The 25,517-nt window shown below is 33.6% G+C and overlaps 1 protein-coding gene across 1 annotated transcript in view; it reads left to right on the forward strand.

Moving 5' to 3' along the window:
- Window positions 1–25,517, forward strand: part of LOC145248084 (uncharacterized) — a 480,098-nt gene that overhangs the window by 354,523 nt on the left and 100,058 nt on the right. Inside the window, exon 4 of the mRNA XM_080109862.1 lies at window positions 7,950–8,026. Coding sequence (XP_079965988.1) covers window positions 7,950–8,026 — 77 coding nt within the window. The remainder of the gene's footprint in view (window positions 1–7,949; window positions 8,027–25,517) is intronic.

Below are 25,517 nucleotides of genomic sequence, written 5' to 3' on the forward strand. Positions count from 1 at the left end.
TGTCCTTTTCCTAGATCTTTTGCTTTTAGGCTTGAAATATCATTTTTGTCGATCTCCTCAGGCTTAGGTTGTAAAATGAGGATTTATCAATATATCACACTTGTTTAAAATAGCATTTTCGTCGGTCTGTCACGTTTAAGTTTGAAATATGATTTCCGTTGGTCTGTCAGTTTATATTTAAAACAGGATTTTCGTTGGTTTGTCACGCTTATGTTTGAATAGGATTTTCGTTGGTCTGTCATGCTTATGTTTTAAATAGCATTTTCGTTGTTCTGTCACGCTTATTTTGAAATAGCATTTTCGTTGGTCTGTCACGTTTAAAATTGAATGGACGCATCTTAAGAATACCCATGATTGTTTAATTATTCTAATCTAAATCCGCATAAAATAAGTCCCAGTCGTAATATTTTCTTATTTTCTTTTCGTTATTTTCTGGCTGCATCTCACCTTTACTCTCTGCCCACATTCTTCAAGTCGGAGTCAGTAACAAAAACGAAAGGAAATCAGACGAAAGAGAATTATCCCTCGAGGCTTAATGACTCGTAAATGAAAGCAGACGGGTCGAAAATAGCGAACATGCTCCGTTTAGATTAGCGGAGTGATCTTTATTTTTTGTCTGATTAGCTAAAGATGAAACATGATCTTCACAATAGAAGTAAAGAAAATAAAAACAGAGGCCGAACCACACATTTTGATTTGTTTTATTCCAGGGCTAATTCGGAACTACTTTTCGGAAGAGTGGGTTAGGGGTAGACCTTGACCTGCAAAGTAAAATTATTTTAATTCGTTTTATTTGAATTTAATGACATCATTTTTGTTTGAAGAAATAACGTTCTATTTAGGTTGATTATTTGTTGTGTTTTTAAGAGGAAGTGATTGATTTAATTTAATTTAATTTAATTTAATTTTTTTTCTTTGCAAATCTGTTTCCGGTCGCTTAGATTTAGCAACAGTTTCGTATTATCAAATATTTTGATTAAAAGATAGAGCCAAACATGACTCTCTTGAGATAAGTGGGCATCCGTAAATGTTTTAAACTTCTACTTTTTGGCAGTGCAGAGTTACTGAGAGATATATATAGAGAGAGAGATAGATAGAGAGAGAGAGAGAGAGAGAGAGTAAGATAAAGAGATAGGAGGGGGTTGCACTTTAAGGGAATAGATAATTTAGTTTGTTTACATCATGTCCTGTGACGACGTTACCCTTCCTACTCCCGCCATCCAATGTACACAACGAGGCCGTCAGTAAGTACCTACTCATTGACCAATGAGAGACTAGTTATTTAATGCGACATTAGCCGAAGTTTCGAATCCTGTACGGTCTCATTTCTCGCTTTGTGAGTTCTATATGTGCCCAGCTTCGTAGAATAAATAACCGATTATTTAATTACTCTGAAACCATCAGAAAGCGCATCGAAGCACAGAAATTAGGAACCCGGGATTTTTGGAAAATCTACAACAGCGTAGTTAATAAGGGAAAGTCAATTATTCCCCCACTAACAAACAATCATGAGGTTGCTTGCACGGCAACTGACAAGGCTAATCTGCTTGCCAGTCGGTTTGCCTCAAACTCCACACTGAACTCGGTACATCACTCACTCCCTGATTTTCCTCTGCGAATAGACGCCACACGTGACGATTTGAAAATCACCCCTTCTCAGGTACATGCTATTATAAAAAACCTAGACACCTCAAAAGCATGTGGACCAGATCTCATCCCGGCTGTGCTATTAAAAAAATGCTCTGCCGAGGTTGCTCCAGTTCTGTCCAAACTTTACAATAAATGCCTTAACGAATCTTGTTTTCCCGACTGCTGGAAAACCGCCTCTGTGGTACCAGTCTTCAAGAATTCTGGTGAAAGAACTGACCCACTAAATTATCGCCCCATTAGCCTCCTCCCGCTTTTCGCCAAAATATTTGAGTCCTTAGTTAATCAAGTCCTAGTCCAGCACCTAACAGCTGCTAAACTCCTGACTGACAAACAATATGGATTCAGGCAAGCCCGTTCAACAGCAGATATCTTAACTGTTGTTTCTGAACGTATATACCGTTCATTGGATAAAACAGGGGAGGGTAGAGCGGTGGCCCTTGATATATCTAAGGCTTTTGACAGGGTATGGCACGATGGTCTTCTAAGGAAAATTAAATCATATGGAATCACTGGAAGAATTCATAATGTAATTAAATCCTTCTTAAGTAATAGAAAAATCAAAGTTGTCCTCGACGGACATACATCCAAACAATATGACATAAATGCGGGAGTACCTCAGGGGTCTATCCTTGGACCTCTATTATTCCTGATATTCATAAACGACCTCCCTGATAATATTGTTTCGGAGATGGGTATATTTGCCGATGACACCACTCTCTATAACAGATATGAGGGGAAAACAAATGAACACATATCCAAGGAAATGGCAGAAACACTAGAGGATGACCTCCAATCCGTAGTGGAATGGGGACAAAAATGGTTGGTCACATTCAATGCTGCTAAGACTAAGCTTGTTTCCTTCAATAACTACAAGAAACCTTCTCTACCACCAATAGCAATGGCCAAGAACACATTGCCTGAAAGTACTTCTTTTAAATTCCTCGGCCTAACGTTTACAGGGAATATGAACTGGAATAGATACATTGAGAGCATTGCCAAGGCTGCTGCAAGGAAGGTTGGCTCCCTCTACCGTGCTAGAAAACTACTTACGCCTGCCAGTATCCTATACCTCTATAAGGCAACCATTCGCCCATGTATGGAGTACTGTTGTCACATCTGGGCTGGTGCATCTGCTGCTTGTCTCTCGCTCCTGGACAGGGTTCAAAAAAGAGTCGCCAACCTGATAGGTCCTGAACTGTCATCTAGGCTTCAACCCCTGTCCCATCGACGAGATGTTGCATCCCTCTGCCTGTTCTACAAATACTTTAATGGTGAATGCTCTGACGAACTGCAAACACTTGTACCTCCCCGACGTAACTACCCCCGACAAACCCGACAAGCTACTAAGTCTCATCCCTTTACAGTAGAGATCCCTAGGTGCAAGAAAACCTTTTACTCCAATAGTTTCTTCCCCAGAACTGCGGGTCTTTGGAACTCCCTTCCGGGATTCTGCTTTCCCAACTGCAATGATATGCAGAAGTTCAAGTGTAATGTTAACAAACATCTCTCTACTCTTCTCCCTTCATAATGACCCCGCTAATTTATTCCCTAATATTAGCCCCCTGCTTCAAAGTGGCACTGTGCCTTGTTTGGGGTGAAAATTGAATTAAAAAAAAAAAAAAAGCGCAATTACACGCGATTCCGATACAATTAAGAATCTATCCTACATTCCCGATTCCGATACAATTACCAATTCCGATTCTAAAATTTCACGGGTGGGGGTGGGGAGGATATTGAATCCTCATCTACTTTTCCAGGCACGGCTAAATAATGGAATATATATATATATATATATATATATATATATATATATATATATATATATATATATATATATCTCAAATTTTAGTCATTCAATGAATTTAAACATTTTTGGCGTGCAATGTTTGAATTTCAAATCAAAAGATTTTTTATTATTCTATGTAAGACAAAGAATACATTTGAAATATTATAACTCCTTATCCTATAGGATTTCGATGTCTACCATCTCTTCAGAGGAGAAAATATTAGCAAATAGTTATAATGGTTTACACCTTATTTGCTAAAGTCAGTGAGACATGGAAAATCACAATTAAAAGTTGTTTAAGTTTTTAAATGTCATAGATTAAAGGAAGTTATTGGAAAGGATATAAAAATTCACATCCAAATTGCATGGTAAAATCTGAAATGGATGTCTTTGATAGAAGTGTGGTAAAATGATCCAAACTGTATTTTGGATAATCCACATCACAATGTAATGGTCCGAAGTAGGCGTTTCCCTGGAGCAATTTTCCTTTGTTTATATAATGGGTCCGGTAAAAAAAAAGATATTTATATAGCTCCGGTGGATCTGTTACTGCCAGTAATATCTTGTAAAACTTATAATCACAGGTTTCCATACAAAGTAAGCTATTAAATTTCACGGATAAAATGTAAAATTTAAAAAAGTGCACTTTGAAGATAAATAAATTTCAAATTGAATCTTGTACCGTTATTTTTAAAGCCTATAGTAAAAACATTTTGTTTAACAATTTTCATGCCTTGGATGAAATGCTTTTCTAACTTGTATCGTATCTTTTTAAGATTATATTTTATTTAATTTATTAATTTGGATTTATATATATATATATATATATATATATATATATATATATATATATATATATAGTCTTTGAAGTTTTTAACCTTTAAAACTATACAAAAAAATATTTTTTATCATTTGTTAGAAAATCATCCAGTCAGTAAGTCATTTAATCACCTGCAATCACTGCATCAACTCGCTCTCGAATTTACTATAATACCTATAATTTATTTTTTAAGGGGTCATCAGTTGTTTAGTATATATATATATATATATATATATATATATATATATATATATATATATATATATATATATATATATATACATATATATATATATATATATATATATATATATATATGCACGAAGTGCTTTCAATACGTTTCTAGACATTTTTCGTATAAGCACATTTATTGATAGTATATACAGAAAACTCTAGCCCCATTTGAAGTAATCTCCTGCGGCTGCAATGCTGTTGTATCGTTACAACTTCTGAAGACTTCCATTGATGTCTTCTTGTGAGAGCATGTAAATGACTCTTCGTCACAGTTTCTGTCATCTCCTCAATTGTCTCATACCGACAGCCTCTGAGGTTTTTCTTTAGCTTAGGGAATAACTAAAAGTCACAGGGAGAAAGGTCTGGATTTCCGGGAGGGTGAGGAACTGTCTTGATGCTTATCTTGGTCAAATAGTCCGTGACAAGGACGGAGTTGTGGACTGCTGCATTCATGGTAATCTTCCGCATCTTGAGTTGCTCACACTGACATCAAACCATGCCCTTATTCTCTCTAGAGGCACACGATCAATTCTGGTGTTCTGACTTACTCCTCCCACACCTCATCATCCCTCACAGACTGGTCGTCTTCCTTTAATTTCTTATGCCACTCAAAAACTGATGCTCGATTCATACAAGATGGTCCAAAAGCAGTCTGAAGCATTCCATACGTTTCTGTGTCATTTTTCCAAGTTTAAAACTGATTTTTTTTCTGCATATTGTTTTTCTAAAGTGTCTTCACATACAGATTACATTTGTAATTTCACTAGCTGTGAAAATCATACTTTAGTAAGGTGTGTTCCGATTCCTTTTCATTTGAACTTGAAATCATAAAAATTGGTCGGTCATTTCATAATATGTATGGCAGTAACATACTGAATTTTCAAGAGTCTACGACAATTTTAAATGCTTGTACAAAAAAATCTGGAAGCTTATTGAAGGCTCTTGCTTGCTCTCTCTCTCTCTCTATATATATATATATATATATATATATACATATATATATATATATGCATCTATGTATATATATGCTTTTATGTATATATATGTATATATATATACATGCATATATGTATTATATGATTTCTTTTTTTTTTTTTGGCTTTCACTTTAATAAAAACGCGAATTTATGAGGTGAATTTATTCGACACAATATGATTTAACTAAAAAATAAATAAATAAAAGCTAACGTGAATTAAGATTAAAGTTAAGGTGTTATTGTGGACCCTCACCTCTTTTTAAAAAACCTTGTTAAACTTTGTGACATATTTACATTCTATGGAGGTCAGGCGCGAACGTACACCCAATAATTTTATTATACCATATTTCTTCAAACTGAAACATAATTATCAAAGTATACTTACGCAAATAGATATGAAAAGTCTTTGTTAAAGTTTGTGCCATATTTCCATGGAGTACAGGCTCGAACGTAGACCCCACAATTTATTATACCATCCCTATTTAAGTTGAAACATACTTATCAAAGTATCATTATGTACATCTATATCAAAAACACTTGTAAACGTTTTTTTTTTTTTCATTTTTTGTTTCCATACTTTGGGGATTAGGCGCGAACGCAGACTCCACAATTTTTATGAACCACCGTTCTGCCAGATCAAACATACCCATTCCTGTGTCTCGGTACATCTTCTATCCTTATATGTAATCAGTTTTTTAAAACAGTCAACCATATAGGAGCCTATTCGTGACCAGACACACACACAGATGTTCAGCTTTATATATATATATATATATATATATATATATATATATATATATATATATATATATATATATATTAGCAGGGTGAGCCGACGTTTAACGGGATCGAATGATGATTAACGAATCTTTCACATTCCCATATTTTTAGTCTCATCGAAATCGATAAAATTGCCTAATTTTCAATCGAATCGATTGATTCTTTGCTTCATATGTCTCTTGCAGTGACTTAGTTTACAATATATTGTAGTCTACATTGCACTGTAGAGAACCTACTGTTGATTTTATAAAATTATTTTATATATAATGGCTTGAATTAAAGTTTAAAATGCTAAAGTTAAGTATTATGCGTCAACTGTAAACAAAAGCATTTATTTCAAACTCGCCCTTGTAATATCAAAGAACTTACTGTTGATTTTATATGCCTGGCATTACTGGTTGTGAGGTGATAATGGTTTGAATTTAAGTTTCAAATGAAAAAGTCAAGTATCATTGTCAAATTGTGCTTTAAACAGAAATATTCATTTCGAACGCACCCCTGTGATATCAAATAACCTACTGTTGATTTTATATGTTGGACTTTTCGGCTTGTGTAGTAACAAAACTTTTCAAATGCCCTTGTGATGTTAGGCTGTGTAAGGTGTTAACTTTGGTCAAAATCTTCCTTTCATCGGATTATTTCGATTATCGATTATCGATACTTATCGAATACACCTCGACACAAAACCTATCTAAGAATACTACCAGGCACATAAAGTATCTTCCTGTGAAATTTCATAAAAATCTATCCAGCCGTTTTCGAGACCCTAGGGAACGAACTCTCTCTCACACCCACACACACACACACACAGATTCACAGTTCCTTTTTTATAATAGCAGATATAGAGATATATGTAATGGAAGAATACCTGTCCTAGGAACGGTAAAATTAATGAGTCTCATTTGCGCGTTTTACACAACGTCTTTCTTTATTTATTTCCTTTTTACATTCTTTTTCTCTCCAACCAATCCTCTTCCTCAATCCTACTTTCCAGATTTTTTCGTTACCGTTCTCTAATTTGTCACCTGTTTCTCTATTTTCAAGCTCTCTCCCCTTCTCTCTCTCTCTCTCTCTTTCTCTCTCTCTCTCTCTCTCTCTCTCTCTGTCGCTCTCTCTCTCTCTCTCTCGTTGTGTTGTTCCTTCTATTCCTCTTTCTCTCTCATTATCGGTTACTAACCCTATAACTTACCATCTAATTCTCTCTCTCTCTCTCTCTCTCTCTCTCTCTCTCTCTCTCTCTCTACATCTCTCGTTCGTCTCTCTCTATCGCTTCCTTCCGCGTTTTCGTTATATTATTTTATTCTTTGAATTTTATTTTTTAATAACACGTAGACTTACTGGCACAGACTCTTAAGCTAATATCAGAGTAAATTATGGCTCTATTTGGTCATAGAGACAATCTTCCCAGGCATTACATCCTCCTTTGTGTAGAATATTGGTTTATCACGCCTAAATTTCGCATTCACCCAGAAATCCCTTTTTATAGAAACATAGCTGTATTCCCCCACCATTAACTGACCTTGTATCTAACTTTGCTGCAGTTAGAAGATGGGGGGGGGGCAAGTAAGTGTGCACACCCATTAAAAAATCTTTCCATCCTAGCATTTATCTGGTTTCGCATCACAGTGGTTTTTAGCCACGCGTTGTCTTGGTAACCGCCAGAATCAGACGCCGCTCTATTTCACCTTTTCTCTTCCTTGCAGGTCTTGGGGATGCATGGGGTCATAGATCAGCCCCAAAAACCGCCTTAGAAAAGGAGCTCGGGTCTCACTTATTGCAGGTTAGTACAACATTTCTCTTACATTCTCGGCTTTAGATCAACAGGTCACTTCTCTGTTTTTATTGTACTATGCATTATTTTATCGACATATCAACCTTTTCGTGGACGGTTGTATTTGGGGACACTCCGAAGATGAGGTATTCCTACATGCATTATACACATTTTGGTTAATCCCATTTTTATAACGATTCGAACGTAACCGTTTATTTAATCCACGGATGTAACATACTCTCGTTTCATCGACCATGACTGCGTAGAAGTACTAAGTAATTCGCACTTGCATTTTAGTGTCGCCCGAGCTGAAAATTGGACCTTCAACCTCCAAAAGAATGTACCTATTTACAATGCCTCCACAGGGGACAGACACCAGGGTTGTTTTTTAACGTGGAGAAAAGGTACAAAAATAAAAAAAATTGTCTCAGTCGTGAAGGACTGCTCCTCCACTGAAAGAGAACAAGAAATTGAAGTGCAACATCTAAAGAACAGATACTACACTTTGATTTTGGCTAAAAGGCCAAGGTAAGATAGCTCATAATTGAATTTTACCAAGTACTTTATTCAATACGAATTGCGAATTGCTTAGGACTTCTGCTCGGTAATGGCTGACGGAACGAGAACGAGAACATGCTACTCCCGTGGATTAAATAAATAGTCCCGTCTTAAATCTCGTGAAGATTCGCGAGTTCGGCAGAGAGATTTCCGAGTTCGACAAGGTACACCTGAAGAAGGTCGGAGGTTACATCGACCAATACGTTACGTGACTCACAGTCAAGATGAGAGCAGTAGTCTAAAAATACGGATCTCCGGACTTATTCAACAAAAGAAAAACATTGCGGACATAGGCGCTGGCTACAAGTTTTGTTTTCGGGGGAATTCCGAACTGAATTAAAGAAACTTATAAACGAAAACCCAAAGTTCAGCTCGAAATTTTCACAAGAGTACCGACTATTACAGCAGAACGCTATAGTGTGGAAATGCCAGCAACCAAAATGGAGAAAGCACGTTGTATAGCAAGTGGTTATTTAAACACAATAGCTTGGGAGAGATATTCATTGGCTGGTTACGTTCGTTTGTTTATGGCATATCGGAATTTAAATGTAATGTGAACAAACATCTCGGGGCACAACTCTCGACTCAGGATGACCCTATAAATCTGGCGTCTAATTTATAGCTCCTCACTTAAGCATAGTAGAGTACACTGAAGTGTGACAGACAAAGGGGACTATCTATTGATCGATCAAGGAAACTAAGTTATTTGAGAAATAAGAGGACGTACGTTATTAATGCAAATTAAAGTTCCTAATTTTTTGCCTGGCAAAAATCGCCGCAAGACAAAAGTCTTCGGGTTTTAGTTTAGGAAACGTTCATCCAGATTTACGCATTTTATCCCTAAATTCTCTTAGCCATTAATTAAAAATTATTTTAAGACATATTTTCATTTTATATATTTAATAAGATTTTTCAATTGAATTTTTAAAATATTTATTTTTTTAAATTTTGTTTTTATTCTAGGTTTCTTCTTCATTACTTCTGCTTTCCGTCTTTTTCTTCGTGAAACATTTTTTACGACTTTTGAAAAATCTCGATTCTCGTTCAGTATTTTATTATATATATATACGTTTCATTTTTTTTTTTTTTTTTTTTTTAATATTTCTTTAAGTGCGTTCCTAACCTTAATTAATTCCTTTTATTGGTTGAAGCGAGCGAAGATGTGTCTTCTTCTCTTGAAACTACTTAGGATGTGCGAGAGAGTGTTGATACGCGGCCTGGGAGAGGCGAAGTGGGTGTTCCATAGGCGGGATAATTAGTCGCATTAATGGAACAGGCGATTATAGAAAAGATAATGAAGCGAATAAGATGCCGAGTGCGATATGAAAGTGGACAGGGAAATGTTTAGTTCCGAGCAAAAGCGAGGAAAGAATTCAGAGAGAGGTGGCATTAATATCAGAACAGTGTTATTTTTTTAGATGTTCTTCCATTCTTTATATATATATATATATATATATATATATATATATATATATATATATATATATTTGTGTGTGTATGTGTGTGTATGTATGTGAGTATGTGTATATAAATGTGTGTATGTGTATATATGGGCGAATAAACTCTTTTTCTGGGTCAACGGCCAACTAGCACCGTGTATATTTGTGTGTATGTGTATTGGGGTGGAGAGGGCTCACGCAAGCCGTGGTGAAGGCAACCTTTCTAGGAGAAGCAAATCTCTGATTTAAAAAAACATAAAGCGGGAGACCAGTACCCGCATTAAGCTGGGGTGCAGTTTAATTTGTTGCTGGCTATCTTGCTCTTGCTTGTTGCTGGATCTCAACATTTTGAACCGAGAGAGAGACTTAGCTGTCGTACAAAGCTAAGACTCTGTAATATCATCTTTGTATAGATACTCCCTCAGGTATTTGGGCTCATGGATTTTAAATGTCTGGGGGAGTGGCACTCGCCTGACAAGACGTTGCAATCATCATATATATATGTATGCATGTGTGCATATATATATATATATATATATATATATATATATATATATATATCGTGTATTTTGGCAGCATGTTTTCATTTAGACAGCCATTGTTAAACAGCACGGAGTGGTTTTTGCTTAATCGTCTTTGTTTTTGTTGCTGTAATTTCTCCATTTTTCGTATGATCGTTCTAACATCTCGGTTGGATTTTTGTAAGAAAGTTTCATGGTCGTTTTCGTTCATCTGTTTTTTTTTTTTTGTTTTTTTTTTGTTTTTTTTTTGTTTTTGTTTTTTGTTCGTTTTACACACAAGACGCTGCACTATTTTTAGTAATTTAAATTTAATTTGAACTTAAGCATATGAAAGCACCCAGGTTTTAAACGAAATAGTAATCATAAACTGCATGAGGAAAATCAGTTGAAAGTACTTGCAAAAGAGAAACACTGATGGACGAAAACGTCTGTAAAACTTTGTTGCACAAATTTGACAGAGATATTAGAATGACCATATGAAAAATGGAGAAATTACAAAAAAAAAGACGATTAAGCAAAAACACTCCGTGCTGTTCAACAATGTTTATATACATATATATATATGTGTGTGTGTGTGTGTGTGTGTGTGTTTAAAATATAATTATCCACTGACACGTGTTTCGTCGTCTACGACTGATCAGAGTGGCTGAATCTAGCGAAATTCAAAATCGGGACCCCATGGAAAGAAGCCTAAACATCTGCAACTCTGTCCCATCTCGAACATTGTTATTACATATGTATACATCATGTTTATGGGGGCAAAAAAATAAAACTGAAATTAAAGAATAAGTGAATGTACTAGAAGCCTGGAAAAATCATGGATTACAATAGCATGAAAAGTGATATGGTTAAGCTTAAACATGGAAAAGAAAAGAACGAGATAGTGTAGTAAAAAATATAATAAATCTATAACTTAATTCTTATTTTCGCTCCTTCGCACTTTTACCTGAGGATGATTCGTGGACGAATCGAAAGCACCCGTGACAGCAACTACAAGGAACTTTTATTAATATTTTTGATTTTGATATAAAAAAAATATTATACGGAAAATCAAAAAATTGATTAAAAAAATCATAGAGCGAAGTGTTTCCGTTGTATTTCAAAATTTTTGCTTGAATATGTGTGTGTGTGTGTGTGTGTGTGTGTGTGTGTGAACACGCACCAGTTTTCTTCTCTTTATTTCAAACCTCATTTATCACAGCCATATTCTCTAACGTGAAGACTACACTAGCAAATAGATATTATCTTAGAAAAAAAATTAGTTACGTGTTTGTAAGCTAAATAAACAAAAAAACTATCACCAGCCTGCGTCATGATGACCCTCCAACGCAGTCGGCGTGTCATGTCAGCTGCCAGGAGAGAAAATACTTCTTTTTTTTTTTACTCCTTTTCGCTTTCAGTCGGTGTTTCAATCCGCAGCTCCTTCCTCATGAATCGACATTGACACCTGGATTGTCAGAAAAAGGGACCCTACATGCTCTAGTTAACTCGCGTTTTACAATTAGTTCTTAAGCAAGCGGCCATGTCTATCGACAGTAAACTCCGATAGGGCTGATACTTTCGCGACTCCATAATTCTAGGATGTCAACATTTGTCGACGCGAAATTCACACCCAATCTGTCAAAAGGACAGAATTAAGAACTTAGTTGGGAATGGATAGACAGTTTTTAATGTATTTATTTATTTATTCATCATCATCATCATCATCATCATCATCATCCATCTATCTATCTCTAATTTTTCTTTCATATCTTTTTTCATTTTTCCTTTCATATCTTTTATTCATTTTTTCTTTCCTATCTTTTATTCGTTTTTTATGCATTTTTTCTATCATAATGTTTATTCGTTTTTTTTCTTTCATATTTTTTATTCATTTTTCTTCCTTTTATATATTTTATTCATTTTTTTCTTTCCTATCTTTTATTCATTTTTTCTTTCCTATCTTTTATGCATTTTTTTCTTTCATATATTTTATTCATTTTTTCTTTCATATATCTTATTCATTTTTTTCTTTCATATTTTTTATTCATTTTTCTTCCTTTTATATATTTTATTCATTTTTTCTTTCCTATCTTTTATTCATTTTTTCTTTCCTATCTTTTATGCATTTTTTCTTTCATATATTTTATTCATTTTTTCTTTCCTATCTTTTATGCATTTTTTCTTTCATATTTTTTATGCATTTTTTTCTTTCATATATTTTATTCATTTTTTTTTCTTTCATATATTTTATTCATATTTTTTCTTTCATAATTTTTATTTATTTTTCACTTTTTCATATCTTTTATCCATTTTACTTTAATTTTTACTGCGTTCTACTTCATCCCATTCTTTATTTTTATTGATTATTTATTCTTTATTTTTATTGATTATTTATTCTTTATTTTTATTGATTATTTATTCTTTATTTTTATTGATTATTTATTCTTTATTTTTATTGATTATTTATTCTTTATTTTTATTGATTATTTATTCTTTATTTCTTCGTTATGTTTTATCTTTCTTTTATTCATTCGTTTTTATTATTTTTTTTTAATTATCCGGTCTTCACATTTCATTTATTCTTACTTTTTTTATTGTTTCTTTTTCTTTATCTTTGCTTTTTTATTCGTTCCTAATTTTTATTCACTTTTTTCTTCGTTTTTTCCTTTTTATTTATTTTTTTTTTAATATTATTTCTTTTTTTTTTTACAGTCATTATTTTTTTTCATTCTTTATTTTTTATTAATTCTTTATTTATTTTTCATTCATTCTTTTTTATTTATATCTTTTATTTTTATATATTCTTTTGTGTTGTTTACTCTGTTTTTTATTCATTTTGTTTTTTTCGTCTTATTTATTCTCCCCTATTTATACATCATTTTTATCTAGATTTTTCTTACTTGGGAGTTACTACCTATTAAAGCCGAAGGTGACTCGAGGATAAAGATTATAGTGGAATGGTGTAAATTGGTAGAATTTAATTATTTATGGGGACGGCTCGACAAGAACTTGTTTACAATGGATTTAAATACTACCATGTTGTATTAAACTGGGAAGCAGGTCAACGGAACAGGGTTTCACAGGCGGACAGTTCTGAGAAAGAAGCTTTATTCATGGAATCTACGTTTAGATTTAGGCACAGATAGTGGGGAGATTGGAGATAGTGGTTGTAGCTGGTCGGGGCTATTTTTATGCAAGTTTGACAAAGGATGAACCATAGATTGGAGTTCAGTCGAGTACTTGCCGTGAAAACAGCAATAGAGCAGAGACAGGCTCGCAACATCTCTTCTGTAGGAAAGAGGTAGCAGAGAAGAGAAAAGAGCATCACCTACTAGGTTTCGAAGCCGATTTTGAACTCTAACAGGATAGATCTTCATTCTTTTTACATTTATTCTCTCAATTTTATATTTTTCATTCATTTAATTCATCGATTTATTATTTAGCGTTTGTTATTTTTCATATTTATTTAGAGTTTCATTCCGTTGGTCTTACCTCTTTCTATGAATTCTTCAAATTATTATGTTCTGTAGTTCATTTATTAATTGTTTTTTTTGTTTTTTTCTTTGCTTTTTTTTTCTTTGTTTCTCTCAACGTCGCTTTTCTGTAGCTTATATTTTCGATCAGATAATTAATAATACATAAATTGGCTAAATCCAAAAATTTAGTATCCAAAGTTAAAGCGTCGGAAGTGGACACGGTTTAGCTAAAATATAGAATGAAACGGAAGTAACCAAGCACATAAAGAAATACGAAACTATGCGGAAATAATTTATTTCAAAAAATTATTTTAGTTTTAACACTTCTTGTGCTATTATGAAACAATGAAGAATAATAAACTTTTATTTTTTTTACATTTCTATAAATAGTTTTTATTTTGGCTTTTAACACTTATGTCATCGCGAAAAGAAATGACGAGTTTGGTTATTTACATATTTAGCTAAGAATTTAAAAATATATGTTAAAAAAAAACTTTATTCATAGTAATCTAAAAACAATAATTTCTTTAATGATTTTCATGTGAATATATGTTAAATGCTTCTTTAAATATTTATAGAAATATAAACTATGAAAATTTTTTGAAATGAAATATTTCCATGTGAATATATTATAAATATTAAAAAAGAAATATGAAAAGCAAATAACAGGTTATTATTTTTTTTATATTGTTTCATGATAAAACAAGAAGTGTTTCCATATGGTTTCGTATTTCGTTTTATGCTTAGTGACTTCCGTTCCATATTTAGCTAAACCAAATGCACGCTGTATTTTTTTGGTCAAACCCGTAAACTTTTGACCTTCATATGAGAAACTTGACAAAGTTGCCGGAGATAACATTGCTTACGACAAATGTAAGAACAGTATCTTTTTAAAGATACGTCTGTTCAATATACCCGGTTATATTTTTTATTTCATTTATTACTTACTCATGTTTTTGTTTGATTTTTGGGTTTTTTTTTTTGTTTTTGTTTTTTTTACAAAGAGGTCACCACTTATCAAGGCACAGAGGCCACTTGAGGATAAGGGTTAAAGAGTGTACAGTAGTCAATGGGATAATATAGTAATCTTTAGTAGTGTAAACTTGGTAAATTAGATTACTTAAGGAGAAAGGTTCATCAGGAACATGTTTACGTTGGACTTGAAGACGGCCACATTGTAATCAGCTGGAAAATAGGCAAACGGAAGAGAGTTCCACGGGTGTGCAGTTCTAAAAAAGAAGCCATGGAATCTAAGTTTAGGTTTTAACACAGATAAAGAGTGGGGGGGAAATAATTCATAGTGCTTCCAGCTAGACGAGTGTTTCTCGTGACTGTTTGGCGAGGGGGGTGGCCATAGATTGGAGCTCAGACGAGCATTTGCCATGAAAATAACGATAAATCATAGACAGGCTCACAACGTCCCGTCTATGAAAAAGAGGTTGCAGGGAACAGATAGAGGTATCTCCTACTAGGGTACAAAGTCTATTTTGAACCCTGTCAAGGCAGAATAAGATCTTTTTAACAGCTCCTTCCCAGATGTGGCAACAACACTCCATTCTTGGACATATCTGGCCCTTTTATATGTAGAGAATTGCATCAGTGTTGGGACGGTTAATCGGAATCGGAAAAATCGGAACATTTGTGAGGTATCGGAATCAGAAAAATTTGTGCATATGTTCTAATGATTTTGCTTAAAACAAGTTCTTTCATTGCTGATAGTAATAATAAAATAATAAATATTTATTGATTTTTAATTACTAAAGCTAACATCTAGAGACCACCCTACAAGTGTACTTTTACATTTGAGAAAATATATACACGTTTAACGTGTATTTTTACATTTAAGAAAATATATACACATTTAATATCTATTTTCACATATGAGAAATATATACACAATTTATATGTATTTTTACATTTAAGAAACTATATACACATTTAATATGTATTTTTACATTTGAGAAAATATATACACATTTAATCTGTTTTTTTTATATTTGAGAAAATATATACACATTAACATGTATTCTCACGTATGAGAAACATATACACAATTTATATGTATTTTTACATTTGAGAAAATATATACACATTGAATATGTATTTTTACATTTAAGAAAATATATACACATTGAATATGTATTTTTACATTTAAGAAAATATATACACATTGAATATGTATTTTTACATTTGAGAAAATATATACACATTTAATATGTATTTTTACATTTAAGAAAATATATACACATTGAATATGCATTTTTACATTTAAGAAAATATATACACATTTAATATGTATTTTTACATTTGAGAAAATATATACACATTTAATATGCATTTTTACATTTGAGAAAAATATATACACATTTAATCTGTATTTTTACATTTGAGAAAATATATACACATTGAATATGTATTTTTACATTTAAGAAAATAAATACACATTTAATCTGTATTTTTACATTTGAGAAAATATATACACATTTAATCTGTATTTTTACATTTGAGAAAATATATACACATTGAATATGTATTTTTACATTTGAGAAAATATATACACATTGAATATGTATTTTTACATTTGAGAAAATATATACACATTTAATCTGTATTTTTACATTTGAGAAAATATATACACATTTAATATGCATTTTTACATTTGAGAAAATATATACACATTGAATATGTATTTTTACATTTGAGAAAATATATACACATTAACATGTATTCTCACGTATGAGAAATATATACACAATTTATATGTATTTTTACATTTGAGAAAATATATACACATTTAATCTGTATTTTTACATTTAAGAAAATATATACACATTTAATATGCATTTTTACGGTAATCGGGTAAAATAACAAATCTATAGTCAAATATTTAGAGATTTATAAAGAATCGTTATTGCGATCGGTAATTGTATCGGAATCGGGGGAAATATTAGAATCGTTCCACCACTAGAATAAACACCGTCACAAAATCAATTGAAATAAGATATTCGAATGCATGTCTCCAGTAAAATCGATCATTGTATCATTAAAAACTAAAAATTTTCTCATCCGCCTAACACGAGGAAAATTAAATGCGCAAGTAATTACTAACATATCTACCAAATTTTTAATTCAATACTCCCGATATTTTGGATGTGAATAATTTTGCGAGATAGACAGATTCTAACCAAGAAAACAGCAGTTGGTATATATATTATTCCTTAATTGGAATTAATTTTGGAGATGAGCATTATATATATTAATTTATTTTTATTTCGGACTATTATTCTCATTTTTATTAGTTGTTTTTTCACGATGTTTCGGCCAACTATTCTTCTGGCCTTCGTCAGGTGGTAACCGCGACGGATAGGAACTTCGAATCTCCTAACTTCATTCTCAGCAATCACTGCCATCTGTAGTTGTTGTCGTCTCACCAACTTTTCGCCAAGTAAACCTCTGGCCGGTTTTGGGTAGGATTGAAACCGCTATCTTCAGACAATGCTCATCTTGAACCGTAGAGATTCAACATCTCTATCAACTGCGCCACGGGTCCCGAAGGGCGATCAAGGTTGGATTTTTTTGATCTTATAAATATACGTTTATTTATTATCTAATAATAAATAAACGTTCTAACCAAGAAAACAGCAGTTCTTCTCCACTTTTTTTTTTTTTTAAGAAATATTGCTAATGCAATGCGAGGACGAAAGGACAAAATAAATTATGATGTTCAGTTCTTTTCCACTGCAAGAACTTAGACACCAGAGTTGGAAAGTGGGGTTGAGAAATCAGCGCCTCTAAGGAGGTGCAATCTGATGCGCAAAAAAGTGTATGGGCAACCCCGCCAGCATTCCCCGGTAAGAGCGCATCAGGCGATTAGCAATACTCTAACCCCCTTCTCAAAAAAGAGAAAGCAAAGCCTGGGAGCGTGGACCTGGTAGAACTGCACAGAACTAAACTCCCATCGCAAAATCAACCGGGAACGGATCATTGCAGGAATGGCTCAATCCCTGTTGATTTTGGGAGGACCATGATAAAAATCCCTGACTGAAGTTACGTGACTGCCCAAAGTAAACCTTAAATCGATAAAGAATAATCCAATGACAAAATAGAAATTTAAAAAAACAAAAAAAACTTACGTTTAAATTTTTTTTTTTTTTTTTTTTTAATATTTCTCTTTCAATACAGGATACAATTATACTGGACTTTGTTGACCACACAAACACACACGAAATCAATATTTCAGAAATATTTTGTTATACTGTTTGAATGTGAATTTGGAGTCTAACCCTGACTCTCAGTGCGATGATATCTCAACTTTATGCATAGAAAATATGAATATGAAGATATGGTTGAACAAATGGAATCCGTTAACAACTGGCGTTATCGTGTTTCATTAATATTTGACTTTTATGCATTTTAAATGCGACACAGGAATGATCTGCTTCGCCCCCGATTATCTGCTCCAATTCACTTCTTTTCTTTTTTTTTTATTGTATTTTCCTACAAATAACAAATATTCGTTTGTTACCCTCCCCCCTTTACGCCATGTTTTCTCGTCTTGAGTGAAAGGCGGGAAAATCGCTTATTTCGCGAACGAGAGTTGGATCTCCAAATTGTATGCATCATCACATCTGTGATTTATTTTTTCGGCCTCTTTTCCTTATTTTCATTTCTCTCTCTCTCTCTCTCTCTCTCTCTCTCTCTCTCTCTCTCTCTCTCTCTCTCTCTCTCTATCTATCTATCTATCTATCTATCTCTCTCTGCCTCTCTGCCACCATTTATCTAAAAAAATTTTCAAGTCTATGTAGCCAGCTTTATGAGTGTTCCAAGGTCGTGCGACAGTCGGAAATGATCATAAAAATCCCCAGATCTCAAGGATCTCATGCAAGTTTGAAAACATAGAACGCACGTACATACATAAATGTTTTATAAATAAATATTTTTAATATACGTTGACGTATATATATTTCGTGTTACTTTACACTCGTCAGTATGGATGACGTAATCATATCGCTCATCGATTGACATGTTTCATAGGAAAGAAGAAGAAGAAAAGATATGGTGTAAATAAATGAAATAAAATGATCAGTTCTGGAGATTGTAATAATAATAGATTCCAATAATTATAAGTAATAATACTACTTCTATTAATATAACTACTGCTACTACTAGAAATAATGCAAAAAAGTAAGACCAGACTTATTTTCTGCAATCAACAGGTTGATATCACCACTTAGTTAGCGTTACACTGAGACACACACACACCTATATATATATATATATATATATATATATATATATATATATATATATATATATATATATATATATATATATATATACTAGCATTTCATTCCGGCGTTGCCCGGGTGTTTGGATGTGTATGTTGAGCAAAAAAAAAAAGTGGTAATATGAAGGCAGGCTCGAACCCGTACCGCAAAGAAGGAAAAGAACGGGGGAAAAACTGATGTCTTTGCTGTTACGACCACCGCTAAACTGAAAATGACGTAAGTTAAAATTACGGCTAGATAATCGAAAGGAGAGGATGACTTTCAAAAATATCGGCGAAAAAAGCGACCCCCCCCCCATCCGCTGTAGAAAAGTGCCCAGTTGAGGGTGAAGAAATTAATGTTTTTAGCCAATGTTTCGATATTTGTCGAAACGATATTTTTCGAAACGATACTGATCTTGGTAAAATCCGTCGCCTCTGTCGAAAGTTTTAGGCAGACATGCAAACATACATACATACATACATACATACATACATACATACATACATTTATAAAAATTTTCGACCCAAACCGATTAAAAAGCTTGCCCTATCTCTGAATACACTTTATGTAAAATTTCAAATATTTAGACTATAAATTGTCTGAGTAATTTGGTAGAGACCGTAGCGGTCAATCTTTTGTTAACTTTGACCCCTATTATGACTCCTTAAAAGTTATTGTTTTGGGTTCAAATTAAGTTATTAAGTTGTATCCATGTCCAAGAAACCTATATCTAAAATTTCAATTGTTTATACCCAAAATTGGCGGAGGAATTTGGTAGAGTTCTCAAAGATAAAATTGTTGAACTTTTACCCCTAAACAGCCAAATTCCTGGCCAAAAACAGATTACACAGATTTTCCATAATCTCAGTACGCTGTATATCAAATTTCGAGTATGTAGACTAAAAATTGACAGAGTTATTGCGTAGGGAAATGTACGCAGACACACACAGACACATTCACTTATATATATATATATATATATATATATATATATATATATATATATATATATATATATATATATATGCACACACACACAGACACAGACACACGCAAAAGGCCCCTTCAGTCTTTAACATTGTTTGGGGCGATTTCTGTATATAAAAAAAATAAGTAGAAATCCGTTTAATTTCTTTTTCTTGAAAAGTTGAAAAGTTGGTTAACTCACATTTATAGGGTGTTGTGATTTTAACAGAAATCCGCTTTTTTCTGGATTTAAAAAAATCTGCTAAAAGAATCGAAGTTATTTCCTTGAAATTGTTCAAAGAAGTTGATCAGGTTAATTAATTGAACTGACAAATCAATTTTCCAGATGTTGTTTTAGAGAAGAAAGCATGGATTTCTACACAACTCTAATCACGAGACAGAAAGATAACCTATAGCCAGACATGAAAGAAAAAAATAAGAGACAAGGTTTTAATGATTTAAGAATTTTGTTGGGCTAACTCATCAGTTACTTCACATCTATAGATTTAAGCTGAAATTCACTTTTCTGGGTAAAAAAAAATGTAGCGAACTCCGATACCTTCAATCTGAAAAATAAAAATATGTTAAATAAAGTCGAATATTTATAACTGAATTTCAAATAAATAAAAAACATTTTCATGGATCAAAGAAACTTCTTATTGCAACAAATCTGCAAAATAAAAGAAAAAGATTTAAAATCTTAATTTATAATGGAAAACATTTTTTTTTTCAATTTAGTGTATAAAAATTTCTTTCCCACTTTTACTCTGCCTAAAACTTAACGAAACTTTCATGAGCATTTTTATTTCCTAGAACTATACGTCCATGGACACAATACTCTGGGACTGCTTCCCAGCTGATTATAACATGGTCGTTTTCGAAACGAGTTCTTGTTAATCTGTCCTTTTAAATAAAAGTTTTACCCAAGCTTCACCATTACTGATCATCACAGTGTTGCATTGCTGTCTACCTTAGCGTTTCTCAAAGTGGGTTCCATGAAGCCCCGGGGCTCCGTGAGGGATGGTGAGGGAGGGGGGGGGGGCTCTAGAACCCCCCTTTTTTTTGTTAAATAGGACCAAATGCTTTATATACAAACATTTAATGGCTGCAGACATTTATTTAATGATCTTTTTTACTGAAATAGATATGATACATGACTACAGGTGTAAAGAGTTTCAGAATGGTTCATGAAAAAGTAAATAAAAAAAATAAACAAAAAATTCCATAATTTTTGATTAATCAAAAACAAAAAAAAAATGGTTGTAAACACGAAAATGTAGTAAAATCACGAACAGAAACAACTAATGAACAAGTATAAGTTAAAAATTGTTTTAATATTTATTGTAGAAATTATCTTGTTAGTGCTCCGTGAAAAACCTTTGCCCTGCTCAAAGGTCGGATGTTGTCCTGAAGTTTGGGAAACCCTGGTCAACCTAACACTCAATAACCCTTAGCCTAGATAAATTGTGTACCCCCCCCCAGTAAAAAAAGAATCAGACGATCTGAGAGCAAAAAAATTAGGAAATTAATGGCAAACAACTGAAATAGATGAACGTTTGATTTACTTTGTCTGGTTTACAGCATATCAAACCTACGACTGGTGCTGAAACAGTATGCCTATCTTAAATGGTTTAAATGGATAATTTACCCACAGTTTAAGTTCATACCTTTGCCAATAATATTCGTGCGAATGGATTCGGTAGATATTGAACTCAACATGGACGATTCCATAGTCCGAGACCGCATCAATTAGGCGAATTGCACTCGCGCACGAAACACTGAAAAGGGGAGACTACTACCACAGCCAGCTATCGAGACAGGTTCATATTCTGCTAAAAACCGCCTACCGGCTCTAGATTAGAAAATGTTAACAGAAATAATATACAGATGAAGACGAACAAGAATGTGTAACGTTGGGATTGATTAGAACGAAAGGAGTAAGGGGCTGTAGAGAGAGGGGGAGGATTTTTTTAGGGGAGCGGGTGGCGGTTGACGATTACCAAAACGCTGTTACAAAATGTCTGTCGTCAATAAAAGCTCTCGACTCAATAAAGCTTCGCTCGGCCGTTTATCGTCTCGGACCAGGATTCCCGGCGCGTGACTCTGCATAGGGACATCTCGTCAGAGCGAGAATTACGCGCAGGACGAGATTAGCTATTCATGAGCTCCGATGTTTGGACTTAGCAACTCTCGGCGCTGAACCTCGCGCGGCTGATCGATTCTGGCCAATCCAGGCGGCAAAAACCCACATGAAGCCCCCCTCCCCAACCGCTTCATCGTTCATCTTTTTCTCTGCATTGTCTTACATTATTTCTCCATTCCCTCTCTACCTACCTCCTTACTACAAATCTTCCACCGCCTCACCCTCTCTCTTCCCTCTCCCATGTCTTTCTCTTTGTCTCGCCCTCTCACTCTCTAGCTTTATCTGTTATTTTTTAGTTTCTCGTTTTCTAATGTTTCTTTTTTTATTATTATAATTTAATGTTTATTCTCCTGTACCGTCTTTTTCATCTTTTATGTCTGTTTTGCGTTAATTATTACCTTTTCTCTGTATAGTTTTCTGTATCTACCTGTCTCTATCGTCCTCACTTTATCTCCTTCTTTCTCTCTGCTTTATCTATCTATCTATCTATCTATCTATCTATCTGGGCTCCTGATTTTTTCTCTACAAATGTATTTATCTGTATCTCTCTAAGTGCCTATCTCGCGTTATTTCTTGTTTATCTGTCTTGCCTTTTCTACCCCCCTTCCTCCCCTCTCAGTCTTTCCCTCTTAAATAAAGTATTTATTTATTTTCTGTGATTTGACTGTTTTACGTTTATTTTACTTGTTAACCTTCTCTTTTTCTACTTGTGTTATTTATCCAGAATTTAGAAGTCATCAGCTATTTGCAAAATTTAATAACATCAACACTGTATTTCTGATAGGAACGAAACTTATACACAGTGAACAATATATATATATATATATATATATATATATATATATATATATATGGTGACCCCAAAAAACGGGCCCAACTCTAATTAGGCCCCGTTTCTTAGTGTTTTGTCCGAATGAAATGAAACTTTGCTCATAACTAGTTTAGTTATTATTTTTCTCCGTTCTACAGCATATGTTCTAGATGGCCTCCATTTAGCTTTTGTTTTTTTTTGTTTTTTTTGGGAGGAGGGGGTCACCCTATATATATATATATATATATATATTTATATATATATATATATATATATATATATATATAAACTAGCCTGGGTGCCCAGCGTTGCCCGGATGTGTGTTGAGCAAAATAAAAAGTTGTAGTAGGATCAAGCCCGTGACGCAAAAACGGAACACAAAGTAGAGGTCTGTGTCAAGTTGTTAGTTGAGCAAAACAAAAAAAAAAAAAGAAGGAAAATTGAGAGCGCAGAAACAAAAAAAAATAGGAGTAGTAAGTAGGCTCGAACCCGTAACGCGCCAGAGGTAAAAGAGGTGACACAAAAAACAAAAAAAACAACGCGATTGTGACGTCACGGGCGGTCGAAATAACATCTTTTATGCGACGTCGTTGACGCGAGGTTTGAATGACTTGCAAAAATGTCAGCGAAAAAATCGACCCTTCCTTGTAGACCTTGAAAATGATGCCAACCTTGTCAGGATCCGTTGCTTCTGTCGAAAGTTTTTGCGAGTCATACAAACATACATACATATATATTTACATTATAGACCAGCCTAAGTGCCCGGCGTTGCTCGGGTGTTTGGAGGTGTGTGTTGAGCAAAAAAAAAAAAAAAAGTGGTGGTAGGCAGGCAGGCTCGAACCCGTACCGTGAAGGAGAAACAGAACGTGAAAAAGAAAACGTGACGTCTCTGTTATTGCACCCATCGTCAAACTGGAAGTGGCGAAGGTTTTGATTAAGGCTAGTCAATTTAAAAGAGAGGATGACTTTCTACAATATCGGCGAAAAAAGCGATCCCTCCCTGTGGTAAATTGCCCAGTTGAAGGTGAAGGAATTAATGTTTTTAGCCAATTGTTCGATATTTATTGTCCGAAGGGTCGAGCTACAAAAACGATTTCGATCTCTTGAAAATTCGTCGCCTCTGTCGAATGTTTTAGGCAGACATACATAAAACATACATACATACATGCATTTAAATATTGGTGAAATTTATATTATAGATTATAGATGTACGCCATTCAACCAAATATCCTTTACTTATCACTAGTGCCAGGACAACAGCATATTCTTTTCATTGTTTTGGTTCTCGGGTGTGCATCCGTTGATATCTTATATGCTTTCATATAGAGCGATGTGGTTCTCGGTTGATTGACTGTGTCTTACTGTCTTGGATATATACTCGAGAGTGAAAACAATGAAAAGAATATGCTGTTGTCATAGCCCTACTTATCACACATGTCTGAAAAAAAATGGCTAAATGTTGACATAAAACTTGCCAAGATTTCCAGAGCTATTTTCAAACTTCCTTGTTCAATTTAATGGTTAATTGTTTGTGGTAGACTTCTAGCAATTTAATTTGTAAAAAGTGTCAGAAGAAAAATTCAGAAAACATCAAATCTATGTGTGCTTATGATCATTTCACCCTCTTTAATAATCAAGTAAAGCTAAAACAAGATGATGTTGTATTAGATGGCATAAAACCATATGACGTATAATAAGATGCCATAAAACAAGATGGCGTAAAACAAGATGACGTAAAACAGGATGGCGTAAAACCAGATGGCGTAAAACAAGATGGCGTATAACAAGATGGAGTATAACAAGATGCCATAAAACAAGATGGCGTATAACAAGATGTCGTAAAACAAGATGCCATAAAATAAGATGCCATAAAATAAGATAGCGTATAACAAGATGCCATAAAACAAGATGCCATAAAACAAGATGGCGAATAACAAGATGTCGTAAAACAAGATGCCATAAAACAAGATGCCATAAAGCAAGATGGCATATAATAAGATACATGACATATAACAAGATGCTGTAAAACAGGATGGCGTAAAACAAAGTAGTGTATATAAGATAGAATATATCAAGATGGCGTAAAACAAGATGGTATAAAAGACGATGGTGTAGTATTAAATAGCGTGATACAAGATGGCGTAGTATCAAAGTATTTACAAAAGATGGCGTGAAACAAGATGGCATATAACAAGATGGCATAAAACAAAATGGCATAAAACAAGATAGTGTCAAACAAGACGGCGCATAAGAAAATGACGCTATAAAAATCATGCAGTAAAATAAATCTTATTTTGTTTCTGAAATATTCTTTGGCTGTTATTTCAATAATTT

Source organism: Euprymna scolopes, chromosome 26, assembly GCF_053919585.1.
Source record: "Euprymna scolopes isolate OS-2025 chromosome 26, ASM5391958v1, whole genome shotgun sequence".
In the NCBI taxonomy this organism is placed as follows: Eukaryota; Metazoa; Mollusca; class Cephalopoda; order Sepiida; family Sepiolidae; genus Euprymna; species Euprymna scolopes.